The 21,630-nt window shown below is 41.5% G+C and overlaps 1 protein-coding gene across 1 annotated transcript in view; it reads right to left on the reverse strand.

Annotated features, from left to right (window-relative positions):
• Positions 1-293: 293 nt before the first annotated feature.
• RCAN3 (RCAN family member 3) overlaps positions 294-21,630 on the reverse strand; it is a 42,169-nt gene continuing 20,832 nt past the window's right edge. The window contains exons 3-5 of the mRNA XM_027520267.1: positions 5,006-5,179; positions 3,777-3,948; positions 294-2,387 (exon numbers count right to left, since the gene is read on the reverse strand). Coding sequence (XP_027376068.1) covers positions 2,203-2,387; positions 3,777-3,948; positions 5,006-5,179 — 531 coding nt within the window. The 3' untranslated portion in view covers positions 294-2,202. The remainder of the gene's footprint in view (positions 2,388-3,776; positions 3,949-5,005; positions 5,180-21,630) is intronic.

Genomic DNA, 21,630 nt, shown 5'->3' on the forward strand with positions numbered 1-21,630 from the left:
GGACTGCAAGGAGATCCAACCAAGGATCAGCCCTGGGATTTCTTTGGAAGGAATGATGCTAAAGGTGTAACTCCAGTCCTTTGGCCACCTCATGTGAAGAGTTGACTCACTGGAAAAGACTCTGATGCTGGGAAGGATTGGGGGCAAGAGGAGAAGGGGATGACAGAGGATGAGATGGCTGGATGGCATCACTGACTCGATGGACGTGAGTCTGAGTGAACTCCGGGAGTTGGTGATGGACAGGGAGGCCTGGCGTGCTGCGATTCATGGGGTCGCAAAGAGTTGGACACGACTGAGCGACTGATCTGATTCTTTAATTGGAAGGTACAGCATGAAAGCCAAGCCAAATAATAAAACATCATGACTTTTGATCACTTAGAAAATTACAGTGAATAAATATTATCTAAAAGAAAATTCAAAAATTTCCAAACATTGAAAATACATACATTTCCTGACTTACAGAGTTTGTTCTGCAATGATAAATTAGTGCACCCAGATAAGATTAAAAACTGGCTGAATTTAGAACTGCAAAGTAAATTTATTACATGGCTGCCAGTTAAACTGCCAAATAATAAATTTAATAAGTTTAATAAACAGCTTACAGAATCACAAATTTCAACTGAATTTACATCGAGGCTTACCGTAAGTGGTGGATATATACAAACAGAAGAGTTGATCATCTCAGCATATTTGAAGGTAAGGAAAATATAAGAAACTTTTTTTTTTTGCAATAAAGTTTAAGTCCTTAGAAATAAATTCTACCACAATAAGAACATCTAGACCACAGAAACACGTTACCAAAAATGTATCGATAGCATGATCTGAATTTCTGCATTTTTCTTTCGTTGTCGTGGCAGCCACACTGGTTTATTAGTCCAAACTCACAAGTCCTTGCACAGACACAGCAAGGAGCCCCAGACACTTGCCTTACAAAGAAAACCTGGGGGAGCAGAAAGCCAGTACGGCCACCTGACCTGAAGCAAAGCATTCTTAGTTACAACACTTTTCTACAAAAAGGACTTCGAAATTCACACAGACCACAAAAGAGTAACTAAGAAGATGTTTGTTCAATGATACACCCTCAAATACAAGTAGGAAACGACTCTGTTTTAAGGGAAAATGCCAACTGGAGGCCACGGTAAACAAATTTCACCCAAAAGAAACTCTGACCAATGAATTATCCCTATCTGCTCCATCTTTCCCTAATTCACAGAAAAACAATGTGTGCGACTTCTATGTCAAAGAAAACAGAAGAATGTTTAAATGGACAATTAAAAACAGTCTTCAGAAAATCTTATCAGTACTTTTTCTGATTTAAAGTCTATGAATGATGACACACAAACATGAATAATGGCCACTCAAGTGGTGGTTGAAGACGGCCCGAGCTACAGGCCAGGACGTGTCACAAATGGGACAGCGTGGTAGCTGCCTGAGATCACAGTCATCAGGGTCACAGGTGATGCGTCTCGCTTCCAAAGCAGCAGCTCTTTGCCCGGGGGGCGTTATCCGGAACTGGGGTCTATTATGTATCACTTTGTGATGAGAACAGTGTGCTTGTAGATTTGGGCACCTTGATTCTGACAGTTGAAGGGAACCGGGCATTTCTTCCCCAAAGCTAAAGAAAAAAAACCACTTGAGAAAAAAAATGATTTTCTGTGAATTATTCTCTACGTCAGGTCTCTTTCTGGGCAAAAAATTCCATGTATATTGAATAGCAATTAATCTTTGACCAAAAGATTTGTTTGGAGCCAACAGACCATTACAAACATACTCATCTAGATTATTAAAACTGTAATACTTTTTATTATTATTATTATTTTAAGACTATTTTTAAGTTCTCAAAAATGGAACTGCCCTGGGTGACTACCGTTTTCACTTTGGGGTACCCCATGCTATCCAGAATCAGGGAAATCGATGTTTCTGGAGGAAGCCATTCTCCTAATTTGCTGTTTAAAAATGGTCAAGAGTTGCCACGTGGTGGGGGCTAATCCTTTAAAATAACATGCTGTTCAGAACATCAGTTAAAAATTGTGCTTTTAACTGATCTGTTAAAACTGCTACTCCATGTTCTACTGTCCCCAGTGTGGGTGCTCCGTGCCCCCTGGCCTCCCCTTGGCTGAGCAGTGGTCACAGTCATGGGTGGGCATGTCCCCGCCATCCCTGGCCAGGTGGGCAGCGGCTCCACGCCACACCACCAAAGCCTCAAAGCGCACAGTCGAAGGCCCGGGGCTCGCTCAGCGCTGCGGTCGGAGGTTCTGGGCGCCGTGTCTGGGTGATTTTCTGTTTGGGGTTTTTTGTTTCTTCTTCCTCTTCAGTTTCACTTTCACAGACGTGAACCACCACGCTTGGTGTGGACTCGGTTCCTGCGTGAAGTTCATATTTCTCTCCTGCAGAGGTAAATAGCAAAGAAAGGGTTCTGAACCTTGAAACTTCTTGTTCTACTCATGTTTTCATTGCTGATTACTGGCTTTTCAATCTGTAAATCCTATGTCATAGTACTTTATCTTGTTTAGACATTAGAGAATTGATGCTTTTTAAGGTTCTTAAAAAATTCTGGCATTTCGAGAAATTAGTAGTGAGGAGTACTGAGGTCTTGGGAGTTAAAACGCAAGTGCGAATTCCTGTTCTATGATCAACGCACGTGTTCCTGCTTAACTTCGTAATGGTTTCTGGGTTCCCCTTGGGAGACACCTGTAAGGTTTCAGGCAGCATCGGCAATCTCTTATAGGACCTCAGGGATCCAAGATATAGCTCTCATGTCTAAAAACAACTTCCCCTCAAATGCCTTTTGTATCCCCTAATGTTAATGAAGACACAACATTATTTTAGGTGGATGACTACTATGAACCAACAATGGCACTGATTTATTATAGTATTTTGGAGGGATGAGAGAGAGAAATTAAACAGAAGGAAAAGAAGAGTGGAAAAGAAATACAAGAGAAGAATCTGAAGGGATGATATGGTATCACCACCAATACCTTGGTAGACTATTCAGTGTAGAAGTTGTCTGTCTGCTATTTCGATGGCAACTAATATTCTCTAATGATCTGTCATGTACTAGAATTTGGAACAGTAAAAACTGCAGTTAGATTTACTATTACGTATATATCACTTAGTTCTTGTGTGTGTGTGTTTGTGTGTGTGTGTGTGTGGGCGCGTGCATGCACTCAGTCTTGCTGAATCGTGTCCAGCTCTGTGACTTTGTGGACTGTAGCCCACTAAGCCCCTCTATCCATGGGATTTCCCAGGCAAGAATACTGTAGTGGGTTGCCATTTCCTTCTCCAGACGATCTTCCCGATTCGGGGATTGAACCTGCATCTCTGTGTCTCCTGCATCGACAGGCAGATTCTTTTTTTTTTTTTGACAGGCAGATTCTTTACCACTGTGCCACCTGGGAAAGCCCTTAGTCCTTATAACCATGTTGAAGGGTAGCTCCTATGATCGCTATTTTATTTTATTTTTATTTTTTTTTCTAGAGCTCAAAAGCTCCCTCCCCTGAATTAATTGGGCCATTCAGCCGCCAGTGCAAACCAACCGACTTTTTCGTACCTGATCGTTATTTTAGATGAGAAAACAGAGGCTCAGAAAATGGAAGCTAAATAACCTGCTCAAGATCACAAAGTTAGCAGAGGCTAGAATCTGAACCCAGGTTTGTGTGACTAACTTCCACGCTGATCATGTTGCTACTAGTTGGCTAGAACATGGATAGCTAGCTGAATGAGGGCTTTAAAGCAAAAGTTTGGAGAAAAAAACAGGAGACAGAGAAGTTGGTTACCTGGTCCCAGTTTGGAAACAGCACAGAGTAGGTCATAATTTATAACAGGCGTTGCGTCCCCGCCCTGCTTCCACCCAACCGGAGGCGACGCGGGAGGGGAGATGAGGAACTGCTTGGCAGGCTGGGGCGGCTGTAAATACGACTTGTCTCGCGTTTCGCCGGACATCTGTACCTGCAGCGGGGGAGATGCTCACAGTTTATGGCCAGGCTATGTGTTTCACTTTCATCTTCCCATTAACTATAACACCTCTTTGGAGAAAATGTAAAATTTCTCTTTGACAGGCTACATATCTTCCAGGGGCTGGGTCAGAGTCTGTCTGGTTCACCACTGAACACTTAGTGCATGACACAGACCATTAGGTGCCCAATAAATATTCGTCAAACAGAAAGAAAAAGCAATGAGTAGACGAATGGACAATGAATCGTACTGAGCACTGAATTCCAGTTTTAGAAGAGATTAGGTTATACCGTCACCATCGACTCCACCAAGACGTGTCCAAACATAGGTTTCATTTGTAATGTCAGACAGCAAACTCCACCTTAATTTTTTTTTTTTTAATTTTGAAAGCTAGACCAAGGGAAAAAAATGCTTTGTGAAAAATAAAACAGTACACCTAACAGCTGATCTAATGCTTTTATTTCACTAATTCTTCCAAGAAGTACTTGGTTTGTCAGAGTCCTATCAATGGAGGATTCAAATAATAAGGATGGCCAATTCTCATTAACTTGCAGGATCCTCTGCAATTCCAAAGTCTAGGACAGCCTTTCTGCATGTGCTGTCTGCTCCCTGCTCACCCCTTGGGCTGGGAGCGTTTCAACAGGGCACCTCTTAGGAATCACAGCCCATGGAAATGAGTCCAGAGACTGCTTTTCTCACATCTTCCAAGGATGTCCCATCCCAAGTGCCATTCTAGACGACAGGAGAAAAGTGACCTTACGGTGTTAGGGCTTAATCCTCTCAACCCCAGTTGAGAAAAGCTGCCAGAAAAATATGAAACCCTCTGTTAGGCTAAGAAAAACAAAGTCAGGAGGGCAAATATGCTTAATAAATGTATATGTTTATGTATCTGTACAACAAAGGAAAAATATGTTTACATGATTTGATGATTGGGATTGTTCATTTCAAAGATCTCTGATACGATGATAGAGAAGACGGAGAACTGACAGTATCATTGGATGGAGGAAAACAAGTTCAGCCCACTCTGCCCTCTGCACAATGAAGTAAGTACCTGTGCGAAATACAGCTTCAGCTTCCTTCCGTTGAAGTCTGTCTCGTGGAGTTCTATTCGAGCCCTTGCTGCTGCCTCAGGCTTGCTGAAATTTATTCGGACTCTTCTAAAGCTTTTGAACAACTGAAATGTAACTTGGTCATCATAGATGGTGAAAAGCGCTTCAAATCTCTCCTACAAAGTGAGGGGCAGCACAGCAGAGAGAATAAGGGTTGGGGGGAGAAGGAAAACCTTTACCAAGAGGAAATCTAAATCATTAAACATAAGTAGTGGAGTAGAATTCATTATAATTTGTTTTTTTCCCCAAAGAAGCATTCTTTTCTTGTAGGTGCACAAGAACAGGTGTCCTGTTAGTCATATGCTAAATTCTGCAGTTTGCACTTATTTTAAAAATAAGTTTATTGAAGGTTATATTATGTAGAGTTCATATTATAAAATCAAATGTAAAGTATTATAAAATGAATGTAAGGTATAAAATGATAAGAACATGCCCAATGATAGAACAAGAACATCACTATCATTTTGAAGTCCTCAGCATGCCAGAGTTTTTACCACCATCCTATTCCTTTTTAGCTTCAAAGTAATTATTTTCTGGAATTTCAAGCTTATCTTTGTTTTTCTTTATAGTTTTACAACATTTATAAGCTCCCCTAAAGACTGAATCGTGTTGCATGTATTCTTCTATAACTTGCCTTTTTTCCTAAGATTCTTCCTTGTTGCTGTAACTGTGAGCCACCCTCTTCAGGACTGTATAATATTCCATTGTACAGCTATACCACAATCCCGCTAATGCTGCTGGAATCTGGACTGCCTTCAGTTTTTGCTACTACAATGCTGTTAGGAACATTCTTGGTGCCCATATGCATGGTTTCTCTGGTGTCCACACTGTAAGTGGCATTACTGGGCCTTTGTTCTTCAGTCTCTAAGTTATACACCACTCTCTGAGACCTCATGGACTGCAGCACACCAGGCTTTCCCGTCCGTCACTATCTCCCAGAGTTAGCTCAAACTCATGTCCATTGAGTCAGTGACGCCATCCAACCATCTCATCCTCTGTTGCCCACTTCTCCTCCTGCCCTCAGTCTTTCCCAGCATCAGGGTCTTTTCCAGTGAGTCAGCTCTTCATATCAGGTGGCCAAAGTACTGGAGCTTGAGCTTCAGCTTCAGCATCAGTCCTTCCAGTGAATATTCAGGACTGATTTCCTTTAGGATTGACTGGTTTGATCTCCTTGCTGTCCAAGGGATTCGCAGGAGTCTTCTCCAGCACCACAATCGAAAGCATCAATTCTTTCGTTCTCAGCCTTCTTTATGGTCCCACTCTCACATTTGTACATGACTCCTGGAAAAACCACAGCTTTGACTATATGGACCTTTGTCGGCAAAGTCGCAACTTTGCTCTTTGATACACTGTCTAGGTTTGTCAGAGCTTTCTTTCCAAGGAGCAAGCGTCTTTTAAGCAAGCGTCCTGGGCCTCAACACTGACGTATCTTTTACTTTAGTAGACGATGCCAGGTAGTTTTCCAAAGTGTTTGTACCAATTTACTGTCTAAGAGTGAAAGTGTGTTCTGGTTGCTTCATATCTATGCCAACATTTGATATAGACCTTTAAATTTTTACCAATGCAAAGTAAGGGATATGAAATCGGCTCTAATTTTGGTTATAATTCACATTTCTTTGAAAAATAAAGATGTTGAACCTCTTTTCATGTTTATGGGTCTTCTGGGGTTCCTCTTAACATGATATAGCTTCCCAGGTGGTGCTAGTGGTAAAGAACCTGCCTGCCAATGCAGGAGACAAAAGAGAAGCAGTTAGGTTCTTGGGTTGGGAAGATCCCCTGGAGGAGGGCACAGCAACCCACTCCAGTATTCTTGCCTGCAGGATCCATATGGGTGCTCGAATCTTTTGTCCGTTCTTCTATTGGGCTGTCTCTTTTAATTGAGGAATGGGAGTTCTATTGGGGTACTCATTCTTTGTTAATTATAGGTGCCATAAGTACTTTTTCCCAATTTTTTTTTGAGATATACAAGTTTTAAATTTGAACCTTACTAAATGTATCAGTTTTCTTCCTTTTGTGTTGTGTCTTGAGAAATCCTTGTATACTCTGAGATCACAATGATGTTCTCCCAGATGGTCTTAAAATTTTATGATTTCACCTTTCATATTTAACTCTGTACTCTCCATAAAACTAAAGTGTATGAGATGCCCATCCCACTCCCACCAGTAACCACCGTCTATTTTCTGTCACTCTAGATCAGATCATATTTTTTTAGTATTTCATATAAATGTACTTTTGGCCGGGGAGTGGGGGTCCTGGGTTTTTTCCCTGAGCATAATCATTTTGAGAGTCATATTACTGGGTTCTCTTTTATGATCCTTCTTATTATCAAGTAGAATTCCACTGTAAGGATATTTATGCCTGTACCTGCTGACAGGCAACTGGGTCGTTACTAGTTTTCAGTTCAGTTCATTTCAGTCGCTCAGTCGTGTCCGACTCTCTGCCACCCCATGAATCGCAGCACCGACTCCTGTCCATCACCGACTCCTGTCCATCACCGACTCCTGGAGTTCACTCGTGTGAATGTGAATTCACACGTCCACGTGTTGACTTTAAAAAACTACTTTGTGCTTTTTGTGTCAAATTTAGAAATCTCTGCCATACCCAAGGTCACTAGGATTTTCTCCTATGTTTTCTAGCTTAGTTTTTACATTTAGGTCTAGGATCCACTTCAAGTTAATTTTTGTATGTGAGACAAGAGTCAGAGTTCACTTTTTTCTTTCCCCATATGGCTATCCCTTGGTTCCAGCTCCCAAGGAATTCCCATTCCCATGAAATGATTATCCTTCACTCAGTACATTGAAAACTATTCAACATAGTTGAAAGAAATTAAAGACCCAAATAAGTAGAGACACACACCACTTTCTCTTCAGGGAATCACCTGTTTGACATTATTGATTCTATGTATATTTACTCTCTATTTCATTAATTTCTAGTCTTTGTTCTTTGAGTTTTTCCTTTTTCTATTGCCTTAAGTTGGATGCTGAGTCTGTAATTTTTCAATTTTCTCCTTTTTAATAGAAACATTTAAGGAATATATATTTCTAAATATTATTTTTTAGCTATTCCCACAAGTTTGAATATATATTACTTTCATTATTATTTGATTCTAAGTATTTAGTTTAATTTCCATTATGATTTCTTCCTTGTCTCATGAATTGTTTAGATATTTCTTAAAATTCCAAATAGGTGGGAGATTTTGCTTGTTATCTTTTTAACATCTCATTTATTTTCACTATGATCAGAGGTTTTTATCCATAGAGATATCAATCCTTCAATATTTCTGAGACTTGCTTTTGTTACAATATTTCATCCATTTTCATAAATCTGCTATGCGTGCTTGAAACATCTTTCTGTAGCTGTTGGGTGCCTGCCGTACCATAAATATGTTCAGTATGTTAAGCTTGTGTTCTTTAGAAGTTCTATATACTGATTTCTTTTAGAGGGGGTGTCTGTCTGAACTAATGATTACCAATAGGTTTGTTCAGATCTCCCACTCAGGTGGATTTATTTTGCCTTGTAATTTGCTCACTTTGGCTTCATACATTTTTACAGATATGTTAACGAATCTGTCTGCCAATGCAGGAGACTAAGATTTGATCCCTGAGTCAGGAAGATCCCTTGGAGAAGGACATGGCAAACTGCTCCAGTATTCTTGCCTGGAAAATCCCATGGACAGAGGAGCCTGGCGGCCTAGAGTCCATGGGGTCATCAAATGCAATTTAGCGACTAAACAAGAAAAACAAAAAGCAAGTTTAGAATTGTTTTGTCTTCCTCGTGAACTAAATATTTTATTATTAGTAGCCCCTGTCTTTCTCTAGGAAGGTCTTTTGTCTTAAAGTCTGTTTTGTCTGATATTAATAAAGCTGGTGTAGCTTTCTGTTGGTCATCCAGTCGACTGCTGAACAACAAAGGGTTAGGGTCACCAACATGCCCAGTTCAAAGTCTGCATATACCTTTGCAGGGGCCCTTCGTATCCATGACTCCACACCTGTGAATTAAACCAACCGTGCAGACTGCATAGCACTGTAGTTTACTGGGAAAAAATCTGCATATAAGAGGGCCTGTGCAGTTCAAATCTGTGATGTTCAAGAGTCAACTGTATATTGCACAGAACTCAACTCCTATCCTTTATTTCTGAACTTTATGTATTCTTTTGTTTTAAATATACATCCTAAAAATGTGTGTAGATAATTAGCTACTTGATAATCACATCCTTCTTCCTATTTCCTTTCAAAACAATTATTAAAATCATTCCAGAAAGACACCATAACTGAATTAACATGCAGACGACAGCAATGAGTTATACGTATCTTTCTCTTCTAAATCCCAATATGTGTGAACTGATGAAGAATTATTCAAAAATGAAGCCATGTAGGAGTTGATGAGACTTTTTCTAAGTTTTGCTGGTTTTTTTCCCTCTCTTTCACATGCATTTCCCCCTTAATGTGGCATAAACACAGCTTATGAACTGTGTGACTTTAAGGTCCGAGGTGAGCAGAAAATATGAACAATTAATGTAGAGGCAAAACTTTTGTTGTTTCCTATTAGAGGAAAAAGGTCAGCGCCCTTAGCTGGTAGCTCTGCCCCTCACTGTGTCCAAGACATCAGCACGTGGATTCCTGAGCTGTCCCTAACATCCCGGGAACAGCACAAAAGGGCTTTAGAAGAATGGAGACAGGAGGTGAGGGCTTCATATATGGACACGGACTGAAAGCACTCAGGACAAACAAAATCCATTCAGAAACCAAATTCTTTTTTTTCCCCTCCTTAAATTGTTTTAGAAATAATTCCCTGGAGCTGCACTGGGCCCTCACTGAGGCGCGTGGGCTCTTCACTGCTGGGTTCGAGCTTTCTCTGGTTGCAGAGGGCGGGTTACTCTCTAGCTGTGGCGCGTGGGCTTCTCTTGTCGTGGAGCAGGGGCTCTAGGGTCCCCAGGCTCAGCAGTTGTGGCATATGGGTTCCAGAGCGCACATGGTCAGTCCTTGTGCTGAGCAGGCTTGATTACCCCGCAGCCTGTGGGATCTTATTTTTTGGCAGGCAGATGCTTAACCACTGGACCACCAGGGAAGTTGTAGAAATAATTCCCTTTTATGGGTTTCTGAATTCCCTAATGATATAAAAGTAACACCATCCTATTAAACAGGTGACAGTTGCACATTTATTCCCTAGAAGATCGCGGGGATCCCATAAAATCCAGAGCATCACTGACCACTCTACTTCTTCAGAGGTCACGTAGTATTCATCTCTGGCAGTACAACAGTTATAAGGAAAACAATTTGGCTTAAAAACCCAGGCTTTTCCTGTTAGGTAAGTTTTCCATAAAATAGAGATCTGAGCTACCTTCATATGCAGAAATCACCCATGCAGTGAGCAGTAAAAATGACTACAAATAGCTTGCACCTAAAATATGTTAAGGATAACACATAACAACACAGTTTCTTGGGAACTCAGGGTTACTCTGCAGCTGGGTCTTGGGTGCACTAAAATCACGGAAAGGGAAAATGGGAAGGTCAGATAGGAAAATAGGCTTCAGGGAGTGACAGATAAGGACGGCTGCTAGATGCGCATTTCTCAATCTTTCCAGAATTACGGCTGCTCTACTCTTTGGTCCCCTGCCCAAGGCAGAGAAGGTGATGTTTATCTTTCACCGAGGAACAAACTATGAAAATGATTGTGCTGCACCCGTCTGCTTTGAACCAAAAAATCATGAGGCATCCATCATTTCTGTACATCAAGTTGGAAAGTGAAAGTTGCTCAGTTGTGTCCGACTCTTTGCAACTATACAGTCCATGGAATTCTCCAGGCCAGAATACTGGAGTGGGTAGCCTTTCCCTTCTCCAGGGGATCTTTCCAACTCAGGGATCAAACTCAGGTCTCCTGCATTGCAGGCGGATTGTTTACCAGCTGAGCCACAAGGGAAGCCCCAAGAATACTGGAGTGGGTAGCCCATCCCTTTCTCCAGTGGATCTTTCCGACCCAGGAATTGAATCCTCATTGCAGGAGGATTCTTCACCAACTGAGCTATCAGGGAAGCACAGAAGTGACGTTTCAATCCATTCAGCAGTGAAATTATCTTTGGAGTCCTAAGGCAAGAGAATTTCACATTCTCTTTCTGTAAATCTGAGATAGAAAATTCCACCCATCCAGAGTCCAGTGGCTCCAGGTTCACCGATGCCAGAGGCAAGGTTATTGGTTTTGCCTTTTTTCCCCATGGCTAAGGTGGAAAGAATTCCGTGATGACGCTTTACAGAAGATGTGTACACAATGCAGAAGTCATTTTCCAGCAGCTGAGGGGGTAACTGCTCACCCTAAACACCGAGAAAATGCAGACCGCCACTTCAGGAGGGCAGTGAGACCCACAACCACAGCCACCACCTGGTCACATTAACAGTTAAGCTCAGACACACACACACATGTGCGCACACACACACTCACTCACACACTCACTCACACATCTGCAAGTTACAAAGGTACTGACTGCACTCAATTAACGATACTCAAGCCCTGCAGCCCATCAATAAACAGACACACTTCATTTGGTTTTTCTGGGGAATATCTGTTAGAGACAGTCAGTCTCCAAAACCGTGACTATGAGAGCGTCTAATGAGGTCCCAGCTGTTGACAGCCCCCCAGCAGCACCATGGCTTTTGTCTTGTTTCTTTTTTTCAGCCTAAAGTTTGTTTAGTTGTTTACTAAAAAGAGCAGGGAAGACAGAGTAGCAGATTTTAAGGCCTCCTGGAGGAAAGAATAGGTGGAACAGAAGTAGGGAGACAGGACAAATGGAGAAGCAGAGAATTCTGTCTCCTGTTAACAGTCCTCTGGCCACCCCACTGAGCTACTGTTTTCACGGGCACTTTGAAGAAGCAGTCCGATTACAGGGCAGTTATCCAATCTAAGACTCAAAATGGCCTGCAAAAACACTTCAGGTTTGCAAACGCATCCAGGTACTTGGGCTCAAACATTTTTTTTCCCCTAAAAACATTTATGTGCTTATTTATGCTATACTGGGTTCTTAGTTGGGACATATGGGGTCTAGTTTCCTGACCCACACCCCCTACATTGGAGCACAGTGTCTTAGCCACTGGATCACCAGGGAAGTTCCCAACAAGTTTGATCTAAAACATCAGAGGTTGAGGAAAACCACAAACATGAGTTCTTTCCCTAAAAACCATGAGAATCCCCCCAGGAACAAGGAAAACAGTTTCAGTTGCTCTGTTCCCAGTGCTCAGGCTGCAGCTGTCAAGGGCGGTGTTGTCCACCAGTGCGACTGCACAAGGAGACCTGCAAAGGCCCTCTCTAAGGTGGCCACCCGGATCCTCACTTCCTCCTTCTTGCTCTCCCTGCCCACGAAGCAAGAGACATCAGGAAGTTCAGGTTCAGCCTGCAGTCTCCAAGAGTGTGAGCATCCTGAAAGGCTCATCCTGAAAGGGGAGGACTAGGAACTGTTTCAGGCTGAAAGAGACGAAATAAAAGACACCTGACAACCTAATACATTGAGTGATAGTTCAGTTCAGTTCAGTCACTCAGTCGTGTCCGACTCTTTGCGACACCATGAATGCAGCACGCCAGGCCTCCCTGTCCATCACCAACTCCCGGAGTTCACTCAAACTCACATCCATCGAGTCGGTGATGCCATCCAGCCATCTCATCCTCTGTCGACCCCTTCTCCTCCTGCCCCCAATCCCTCCCAGCATCAGGGTCTTTTCCAATGAGTCAACTCTTCGCATCAGGTGGCCAAAGTACTGGAGTTTCAGCTTCAGCATCAGTCCCTCCAAAGAACACCCAGGACTGGTCTCCTTTAGGATGGACTGGTTGGATCTCCTTGCAGTCCAAGGTGTGTGTGTCCAACACCACAATTCAAAAACATCAATTCTTCGGCACTCAGCTTTCTTCACAGTCCAACTCTCACATCCATACATGACCACAGGAAAAACCATAGCCTTGACTAGACGGACCTTTGTTGGCAAAGTAATGTCTCTGCTTTTGAATATGCTGTCTAGGTTGGTCATAACTTTCCTTCCAAGGAGTAAGCGTCTTTTAATTTCATGGCTGCAGTCACCATCTGCAGTGATTTTGGAGCCCCTCCAAATAAAGTCTGACACTGTTTCCACTGTTTCCCCATCTATTTTCCATGAAGTGGTGGGACTGGATGCCATGATCTTCGTTTTCTGAATGTTGAGCTTTAAGCCAACTTTTTCACTCTCCTCTTTCACTTTTATCAAGAGGCTTTTTAGTTCCTCTTCACCTTCTGCCATAAGGGTGGTGTCATCTGCATATCTGAGGTTATTGATATTTCTCCCGGCAATCTTGATTCCAGCTTGTGTTTCTTCCAGCCCAGCGTTTCTCATGATGTACTCTGCATATAAGTTAAATAAGCAGGGTGACAATATACAGCCTTGATGTACTCCTTTTTCTATTTGGAACCAGTCTGTTGTTCCATGTCCAGTTCTAACTGTTGTTTCCTGACCTGCATATAGGTTTCTCAAGAGGCAGGTCAGGTGGTCTGGTATTCCCATCTCTTTCAGAATTTTCCACAGTTTCTTGTGATCCACACAGTCAAAGGCTTTGGCATAGTCAATAAAGCAGAAATAGATGTTTTTCTGGAACTTTCTTGCTTTTTCCATGATCCAGCGGATGTTGGCAATTTGATCTCTGGTTCCTCTGCCTTTTCTAAAACCAGCTTGAACATCTGGAAGTTCACACTGAGTGATAAGGGACTGGATTTTTGTTGTTATAAAGGACATTACAGGAACCATGGCCAAACTTGAATGGGGTCCGAGGATTAGAATGATGTAATGTGTCAACGTCAATTTCCTGAATTTTGTTTTTGTTTTGTTTTCTTAGAACGCCCTTGTTTGTAGCAGATACATATTAAAATATTGGTGGTAATGGCCACCGTGGCTGGCCACTCACTATTAAAATGGTTTAGAGAAAAAGTCCTTTGTACACCCAAACTAGGAAAAGCAGTTCTATTATTCAGTGACCCCAAGTGTCACTCCTCCAGACAGGCTTTCCCTGAGCACTCTAGTTAAACACTGTCACCCATCAAGCCGTTCTCTAGCCCTCCTCTGTCTTTGTTTTTTTTTAAGTAATTTTGTTTATTTTTGGCAGTGCTGGGCCTTCACTGCTAGGCAGGCTTTTCTCTGGTTGCAGCCAGTGGGGGCTACTCTATAGCTGTGACGCACGGACTCCTCGTTTTGACGCTTCTCTCCTTGTGGGCCACAGGCTCTACAGTGCACGCGGCCTCAGCGGTTGCGGCTCCTGGGCTCGACAGCACAACAGGCTCAGGAATTGTGGTGCACGGGCTTAGCTGCTCTGCGGCTTGTGGAATCTTCCCGGGTCAGGGATTGAACCCACGTCCCCTGCATTGGCAGGTAGATTCCTTACCACTGAGCCACCAGGGAGGCCCTGCTCCACTGTTTTTTCTTCTTCATGTGTGTGTTCAGTCACTCAGTCGTGCCTGATACTTTGCCACCCTGTGGACTGTAGCCTGCCAGGCTCCTCTGTCCATGGGATTTCCCAAGCCAAGAATACTGGAGTGGGTTGCCATTTCCTCTTGCAGGGAATCTTTCCAACTCAGGGAATCAAATCCACATCTTCTGCATTGGCAAGCAGATTCTTTAACGCCGAGCCACTGAGGAAGCCTATTTTCTTCACTGTACTTGTATTATCTGAACTTCTGATTCACTTGTTTGCATGTTAAATATTTTCCTCTTCTAATGTCTGTTGGAACTGGAGCTTCACTGCGTCCACCACTGTGTCCCTAGAACCTTTAACCTTGACTGGTACAACACCCAATAAACACTCACTGAATACACAAATCGAGGTCAGTTGTAGAGTCTGTAAACCGATGGTCTCCAAGAACATGACAGCTGATCTGACTGTTCAGTGATCTTTTAATATGCCTGACAGTTAGGATAACTAAATTCCTAAATAAGTGATCTAAGACACTTTTCAACTCTTGTTTTGAGACAAAGTGTTCACAAGGGAAGCTACAAATATAATAGAAGATAAATGAAGATAGCTTCATTTCAAAATCTTACATCTGAAAATTCCTAAATGTTCTATCTAAGATGGGGCATCTAGGAACATTATAGCAAGTTTGCACTGCTATAATATTCTTACTGCATTTTATAAATCTGTGATAGTCTGGGGGAAAACCTGGTTCTTCACAAAGCAATACATTTGAGAAGCTTTTATCTACAGTTTATGCAAAAGCATGTTAAAAGGAATAAAAATGTTAACTACCAGACTGGCAAAAATGCTTTTTTCTGAAAAAATAAAGTCCCGGTGACGCTACAGAGCAACGGGACTCTCTTGCATGGCTGGTAGGAGCGCAAACAGCTGTAGCCTCACGGACTACTCGACAGTCTCTGCTAAGACTGTGAAAAAGCACAACCTGATAAGCCAGCAACATCATGCCTGTTTACATACCCTGAGAAGACTCCCCTACTTCCATCAGGATGTACACAGGACACATACAGAACATTCACAACATCACTGTTGCAATAACAACATCTCAAAAATAACCTAAATGTCCAACATAAGAATGAGTAAATAAATAATGCTGTATTTTTAGACTAGGGCAGTATATATAGCAAGGGAAATGGAATATATATTTCAATATGGATTAATCTTATAGATACAACATTGAGAAAAACTGATCTAATTATCCCTTTTATATAAAATTAAAAAATGTAAAATCTTATGTATTTCACTGGAGTTATAGTTTTCAGCATATGGATGCTGCATATCCTCTGTTGGATCTAAGTATTTCATGGTGCTATTGTAATGTTTTTAAATTTCAACTTCCAAATGTTGACTGCTGGTAAACAGACACGTGGCTGATTTTATATATTGACCCTGTATCCTACAAGCTTCTTAAACTCACTTATTGTTGTTGTTCAGCCACCCCGTCATGTCCGACTCTTTGTGACCCCATGGACTGCAGGACGCCTGTATAAAAGGTCAAACTCACTTATTAGTAGAGTTTTTATGTAGATCTCTTTCTAAAGAGACAATCGTGTCAACTGAAAATAGAGCAAAATTTAAAAACTGTATATACACATATACAGAGTATTAAGCTTGAACTAGAAGAAATGCCAATACAGGCATCTGCCAGTTTTCAGAAGTTTGCTTTATGCCACTTGGCTTTACGAAAGACCTGCACCAGTACCTATTTTCCGTAACAGAAAGAAGTCCAAGGAGGATTCTTCCTTTTATGAAAAAAGGTGAAAATCACATTCAACATCTGTTTTGCAGCAGCTGTCATGGAGGCAGCATGCCCCCCGAGTGGTGAGAGCGGCTCCACCAAGCTCCTTCCTGGGAAACGACCCTCAGCTTCTCAGCATCAAGCGCACTCGCCTGGAACTGGGTCCGTGAGCATCTGTGCTTTACCTTAATTTATTTTGTGCATCTGTTAGCAAGATTGCCCCAAGGAACTGCTTTTCTGCTTTATACCATTTTAGCTTATAAAAGATTTCATAGGAAAACTACTTTCAGAGAGAGGGGGAAAGTAGACCATTTTGGCCTACAAACACACCACTTTCATATTCATTGGAAGGACTGATGCTGAAGCTGAAACTCCAATACTTTGGTCACCTGATGCTAAGAGCTGACTCCCTGGAAAAGGCCCTGATGCTGGGAAAGATGGAAGGTGGGAGAAGGGGACGAAAGAGGATGAGATGGTTGGATGGCATCACCGACGTGATAGACATGAGTTTGAGCAAGCTCCGGGAGTTGGTGATGGACAGGGAGGCCTGGCGTGCTGCAGTCCATTGGATCGCAAAGAGTTGGACACAACTGAGCGACTGAACTGAAATGAAATATAATAAAAGGTTAAAATTGCATGGGAAATGATAAACTCAGAGTTCAGGATAATGGTTATCTCTGGGAGAAGAGACAAGAGGCTCAACTGTATTAGTAAAATTTTATTTGCTATATTGGGTGGGCCTGTGGTTTTTCTTTACATTAGTCTTTACCTTTTCACACAACCTAGAAAATGCCCCCTTTTTGAGAGGTTGAGATAGTGCCTCCGCACAGGAAGAATCACCAAACTTGGAAGTCATTAGCCTGTGTCTTCCCTGGGCTCCTAGAGAAAGTGGAATCCAAGGCAAGGGCACACACAGGAAGCTTGTTTTGGGAAGTAACCCCATGGAATAAGGTTGGAAGACGGAAGACAGGTTGTCCTCCCGTCCAGGTTGTGTTACCAAGCTGGTCACCTATGTGAGCAACAGGGGCTTGATCCTGCGAGAAGCCCTAGAAGGAGCCAAGGAATTGGGGGCTGGAGAGTCAGAGAAGGAGGGACTTACTCACTGGCTTCAGCCCCACACTGGTCAAGGACTGCCCTGTCTACACGGCCAAGCAACTGCACAGGCAGCAGAGAAACACTGAGACAAAGGCAAGATGTCCCCGTGCCATGCAGGACGGCTGCTGCCAGCTTACATCCACACACAGCTGAGTGCTCTGGCAACAAGTGGGGTGCAAGCGTGGGCCAACAGGACGTAACGTCGGGCATGAGAGGCGCCCATATACATATCAGTTCAGGTCAGTCGCTCAGTCGTGTCCGACTCTTTGTGACCCCATGGACTGCAACACGCCAGGCCTCCCTGTCCATCACCAACTCCTGGAGCTTACTCACACTCATGTCCATCGAGTCGGTGATGCCATCCAACCATCTCATCCTCTGTCATCCCCTTCTCCTCCTGCCCTCAATCTTTCCCAGCATCAGGGTCTTTTCCAATGAGTCAGCTCTTCCCATCAGGCAGCCAGAGTATTGGAGCTTCAGCTTCAGCATCAGTCCTTCCAATGAATATTCAGGACTGATTTCCTTTAGGATGGACAGGTCGGATCTCCTCTCAGTCCAAGTGACTCTCAAGAGTCTTCTCCAACACCTTACATACATATATACATACACAGTACACGCATATGTACATATTCTATACATATGTACAAAAGCATGCTACAAAGAATAATCAACTCAAGAAAAATGGGGGGTGGCAGTTTTTGATTGTGATAAACATAAAATTTTAACCATTTTTAAGTGTACAATTCAGAGGCATTAAGTATCTTCGCACTGTTGTACATAAGCACTATCCACTAGAACGTTTCATCATCCCAAATTGAAACCCTGTACTCATACACTGTAACTACTGACTCCCTACTTCTCATAGTCCCTGGCCGTTACCATTTACTTTCTGTCTCATGTAAGTGGAATCACACATTATTTATCCTCTTGTGCCTGGCTTATTTCACTGAGCATATCTTTCAAGATTTACCCACAGGATCAGAATTTCATTAGTTTTTAAAGACTGGACAATATTCCATTGTCTGTATACACTGCATTTTGTTTATTAATTTATTCACTGATGGGCATTTGAGTTGTTTCCATATTTTGCCTATTATGAATAATGCTGCTGTGTACACTGCTGTACACATATATAGTCAAGTCTCTGCTTTCTTTTGTGTATAAACCCAGAAGCAAAATCATGGGATCTACGATAATTCTATGCTTAATTCTTTAAAGAACTGCCATACCATTTTCCACAGCAGTCACAGGATGTTATGTTCCCACCAACAGTGCACAAAGGCTCCAGTTTATCTATATGCTCGTCAATGCTTGTTTTCTGTTTTTATGATAAGCCATTTTACTGGGTGTCAAGTATCTCATTGTGAAGTTGATTTGCATTTCCCTATTTGTGATGCTGAGCATCTTTCCTGTGGTTATTGGCCATTCATACATCTTCTTTGGAGAAATGTCTATTCAAATCCTTTGCCCAATAATTGGGTGTATATACCCAATTTGGTTTTTGTTCTTTATATATTCTGGGTATTAATCCCTTACCAGAGATATGATTTGAAAACATTTTCTCCCACTCTGTCGGCTGCCTTTTCACTCTATGAATAGTGTCAGTTGATGCACACATTTTTAGTTTTCATGAAGTCCTAATGTGTCTGTTTTTTCTATTGCTGTCTGTGCTTTTGGTGTCCTGCTGGAGAAATTAATGCCAAATCCAATGTCAGGAAGCTTTCTCTCTATGTTTTCTTCTAAGTTTATAACTTTAGCTCTTACATTTAGGTCTTGAATCCATTTTTAATTAACTTTTGTATACCGTGTAAGGTAAGGGGCCATCTTCATCCTGTTGCATGTGAATTTCCAGTTTTCCCAGCATTATTTGTTGAAAAGACTGTCCTTTTTCCATTGAATGGTCTTGGCATTCTTGTTGAAAATCATTTGACCATATATGCAAGGATTCATTTCTGGACTCTCTGTTCTATTTAACTGGTCAATATGTCTACCTTTGGGGGAGGCTTTCTTTTTTTTTAATTAATTAATTTTTTAATTAATAATTGCTTTACAGAATTTTGTGGTTTTCTGTCAAACATCAACACGAATCAGCCATAGGTGTACACATGTCCCCTCCCTCTCGAACCTCCCTCCCATCACCCTCCCCATCCCACCCCTCTAGGTTGACACAGAGCCCCTGTTTGTTCATCTTTATGCCAATACCACACTGTTCTTTTTTTAACTGAGATACAATTGACATTAAGTACCACACTGCTTTGATTACTATAGCTTTGTATTAAGTTTTGAAATCAGAAAGTGTTTGAGTCCTCCAACTTTGTTCTTTTTCAAAATTGTTTCGGTTATTTGGGAGTCTCCTGAGAGTCTATAAATTTCAGGAAGAGTTTTCCTACTTCTGCAGGAAATATCTTTGGGATCTTGACAGTGACTGTGCCAAATCTGTAGATTGCTTTAGGTAGTACTGACACCTTAACAATGTTAAGTATTTCAACCCATGGATGTGAATATCTTTTCATTTATTTGTATTGTCTTTAATTTCTTTCAGCAATATTTTGTAGTTTTCAGTGAATAAATGAAAAACGGGTTCTAAAAGCAAGCTCAATTACTCTGTTACTCTGAAACAACTTGAATAGGATTTCTTTCAGCTCTAAACTTCTATGATTCTCTAGTATTTAATCTAGCCTTGAAGTTAACTAAATTTTTACTAATTCTTGGCCAGAATGGTACTACAGATTCAATTAAGTATTTACTCAAACTGTGTTACCTTCCAAGCACTGTTAAAAATACAGTTCACTAAATAGAAACATTCTTCCTTTGAATCTCCCCTTTCAATTTCCAGATTTAAAACAAATCAGTTTTCTCAAAAGACTTACTTCTTCTGGATTGAACGTTGTAATTAGAACATTCAGCAACTGATTAGGAGAATCAGAGGATTTCAGTTAACTTCTAAATATCATTTATTTTTCTTAAGTAATATGTTCTATTCATCTTTAAATTGAGGATATAGAAACCAGATGCTCGACAGGAAGATTTGTATCATGTATATGATTACACGGACCAGAGAAATTTGGGCCAGTGTATCTAAAATCGTAATTTCAGGCTAAATCTCCTACGTACTACTGAACCTCACTCAGCTCGGTACGTCTGTCTTTCCATCACAACTCTGTATCACTAATCCTCAACAAATATCTTGCAGAATCCATTCATTCAACCTAAGAGGTGTTGCTCTGTACTAGGCAACTGTATTAGATGCTAGGTATCACTGATCAAAAAGCAGGACCAGGAGAGCAAGTAGAGATGTCCTAATATATCCCAACCTTTGTCATTAGAAAAACAAATCCAAAATCGTATGGTAAGTAGGTCAGGAGAAACAGTTTTATGTACAAAGGGTAGTGCTTTGTGAACAGACTAATGTAAAAGCGACATGCATTTCTTTATAAAGTCAGGTTCCAGCTGGAGTGCTGCTTTGCATCAACATTTACCAAGATCCCTCAGACACACAGACGTAAAGCAGAAAGAAGAAGCACTCCAATTTCCCCCACCATAAAAACCTAAATTAAATCTTGAAAATCTCTCATGTTCATATCAGAAGGCTGCTTAATTTTTCCTTATTTTAAGAAAGGGAAAACTGGGGTTAAAAACGACAAGTCAATAACACTGGAATGAATTCCAATCTGTTATAGAAAAATTAGGTACTAAACCTGTTGTGCTCTGGACTGAGCCGCTGATTAGCTGAGCACGTGGAAAAAAGCTAACGACCAGGCTGCTGCAGAAACAGAAATTATGAGATAAACTTTTCCTGTGGCTTCTTTTTCTTACAGTTTACTATATTCTTTACTTTTCCTCTGCCACTTCACACCATTTTCAAGAAGCACTGGTGAAAATGTAGAGCCAAAATCCAGCAGTCTAAAATGAAGATTCAGTTTTAGCTGACAATGGTCCCTGTGTCACTCGGTCGACCACTCAGAAGAGGGTAAAAGCTCATTCCAACAATTACAAAGTTAAAAAGAAACAAACACCTTTTCAAATCAGGAAAAAACGAAAATTCTTTTGAAAATAAGGCATTTAATTGGAATCAGAATTATTCTCCCCGTAATCCAAGAGAGGTATTTTTTATTTTGCTTTGTCTTTTGCACACGTGTGGACAACCTGCACAAACAGGTTAGCCCAGGAGAAATTAAAGCAAAAGAAGACACTGACAGAAGAAAACTACAAAGGGAACATTTAATTTTCCCTACACTCAGTACTTTCAAGCGTCTCTAA

This window comes from Bos indicus x Bos taurus, chromosome 2 (assembly GCF_003369695.1).
Source record: "Bos indicus x Bos taurus breed Angus x Brahman F1 hybrid chromosome 2, Bos_hybrid_MaternalHap_v2.0, whole genome shotgun sequence".
NCBI classification, from domain to species: Eukaryota; Metazoa; Chordata; class Mammalia; order Artiodactyla; family Bovidae; genus Bos; species Bos indicus x Bos taurus.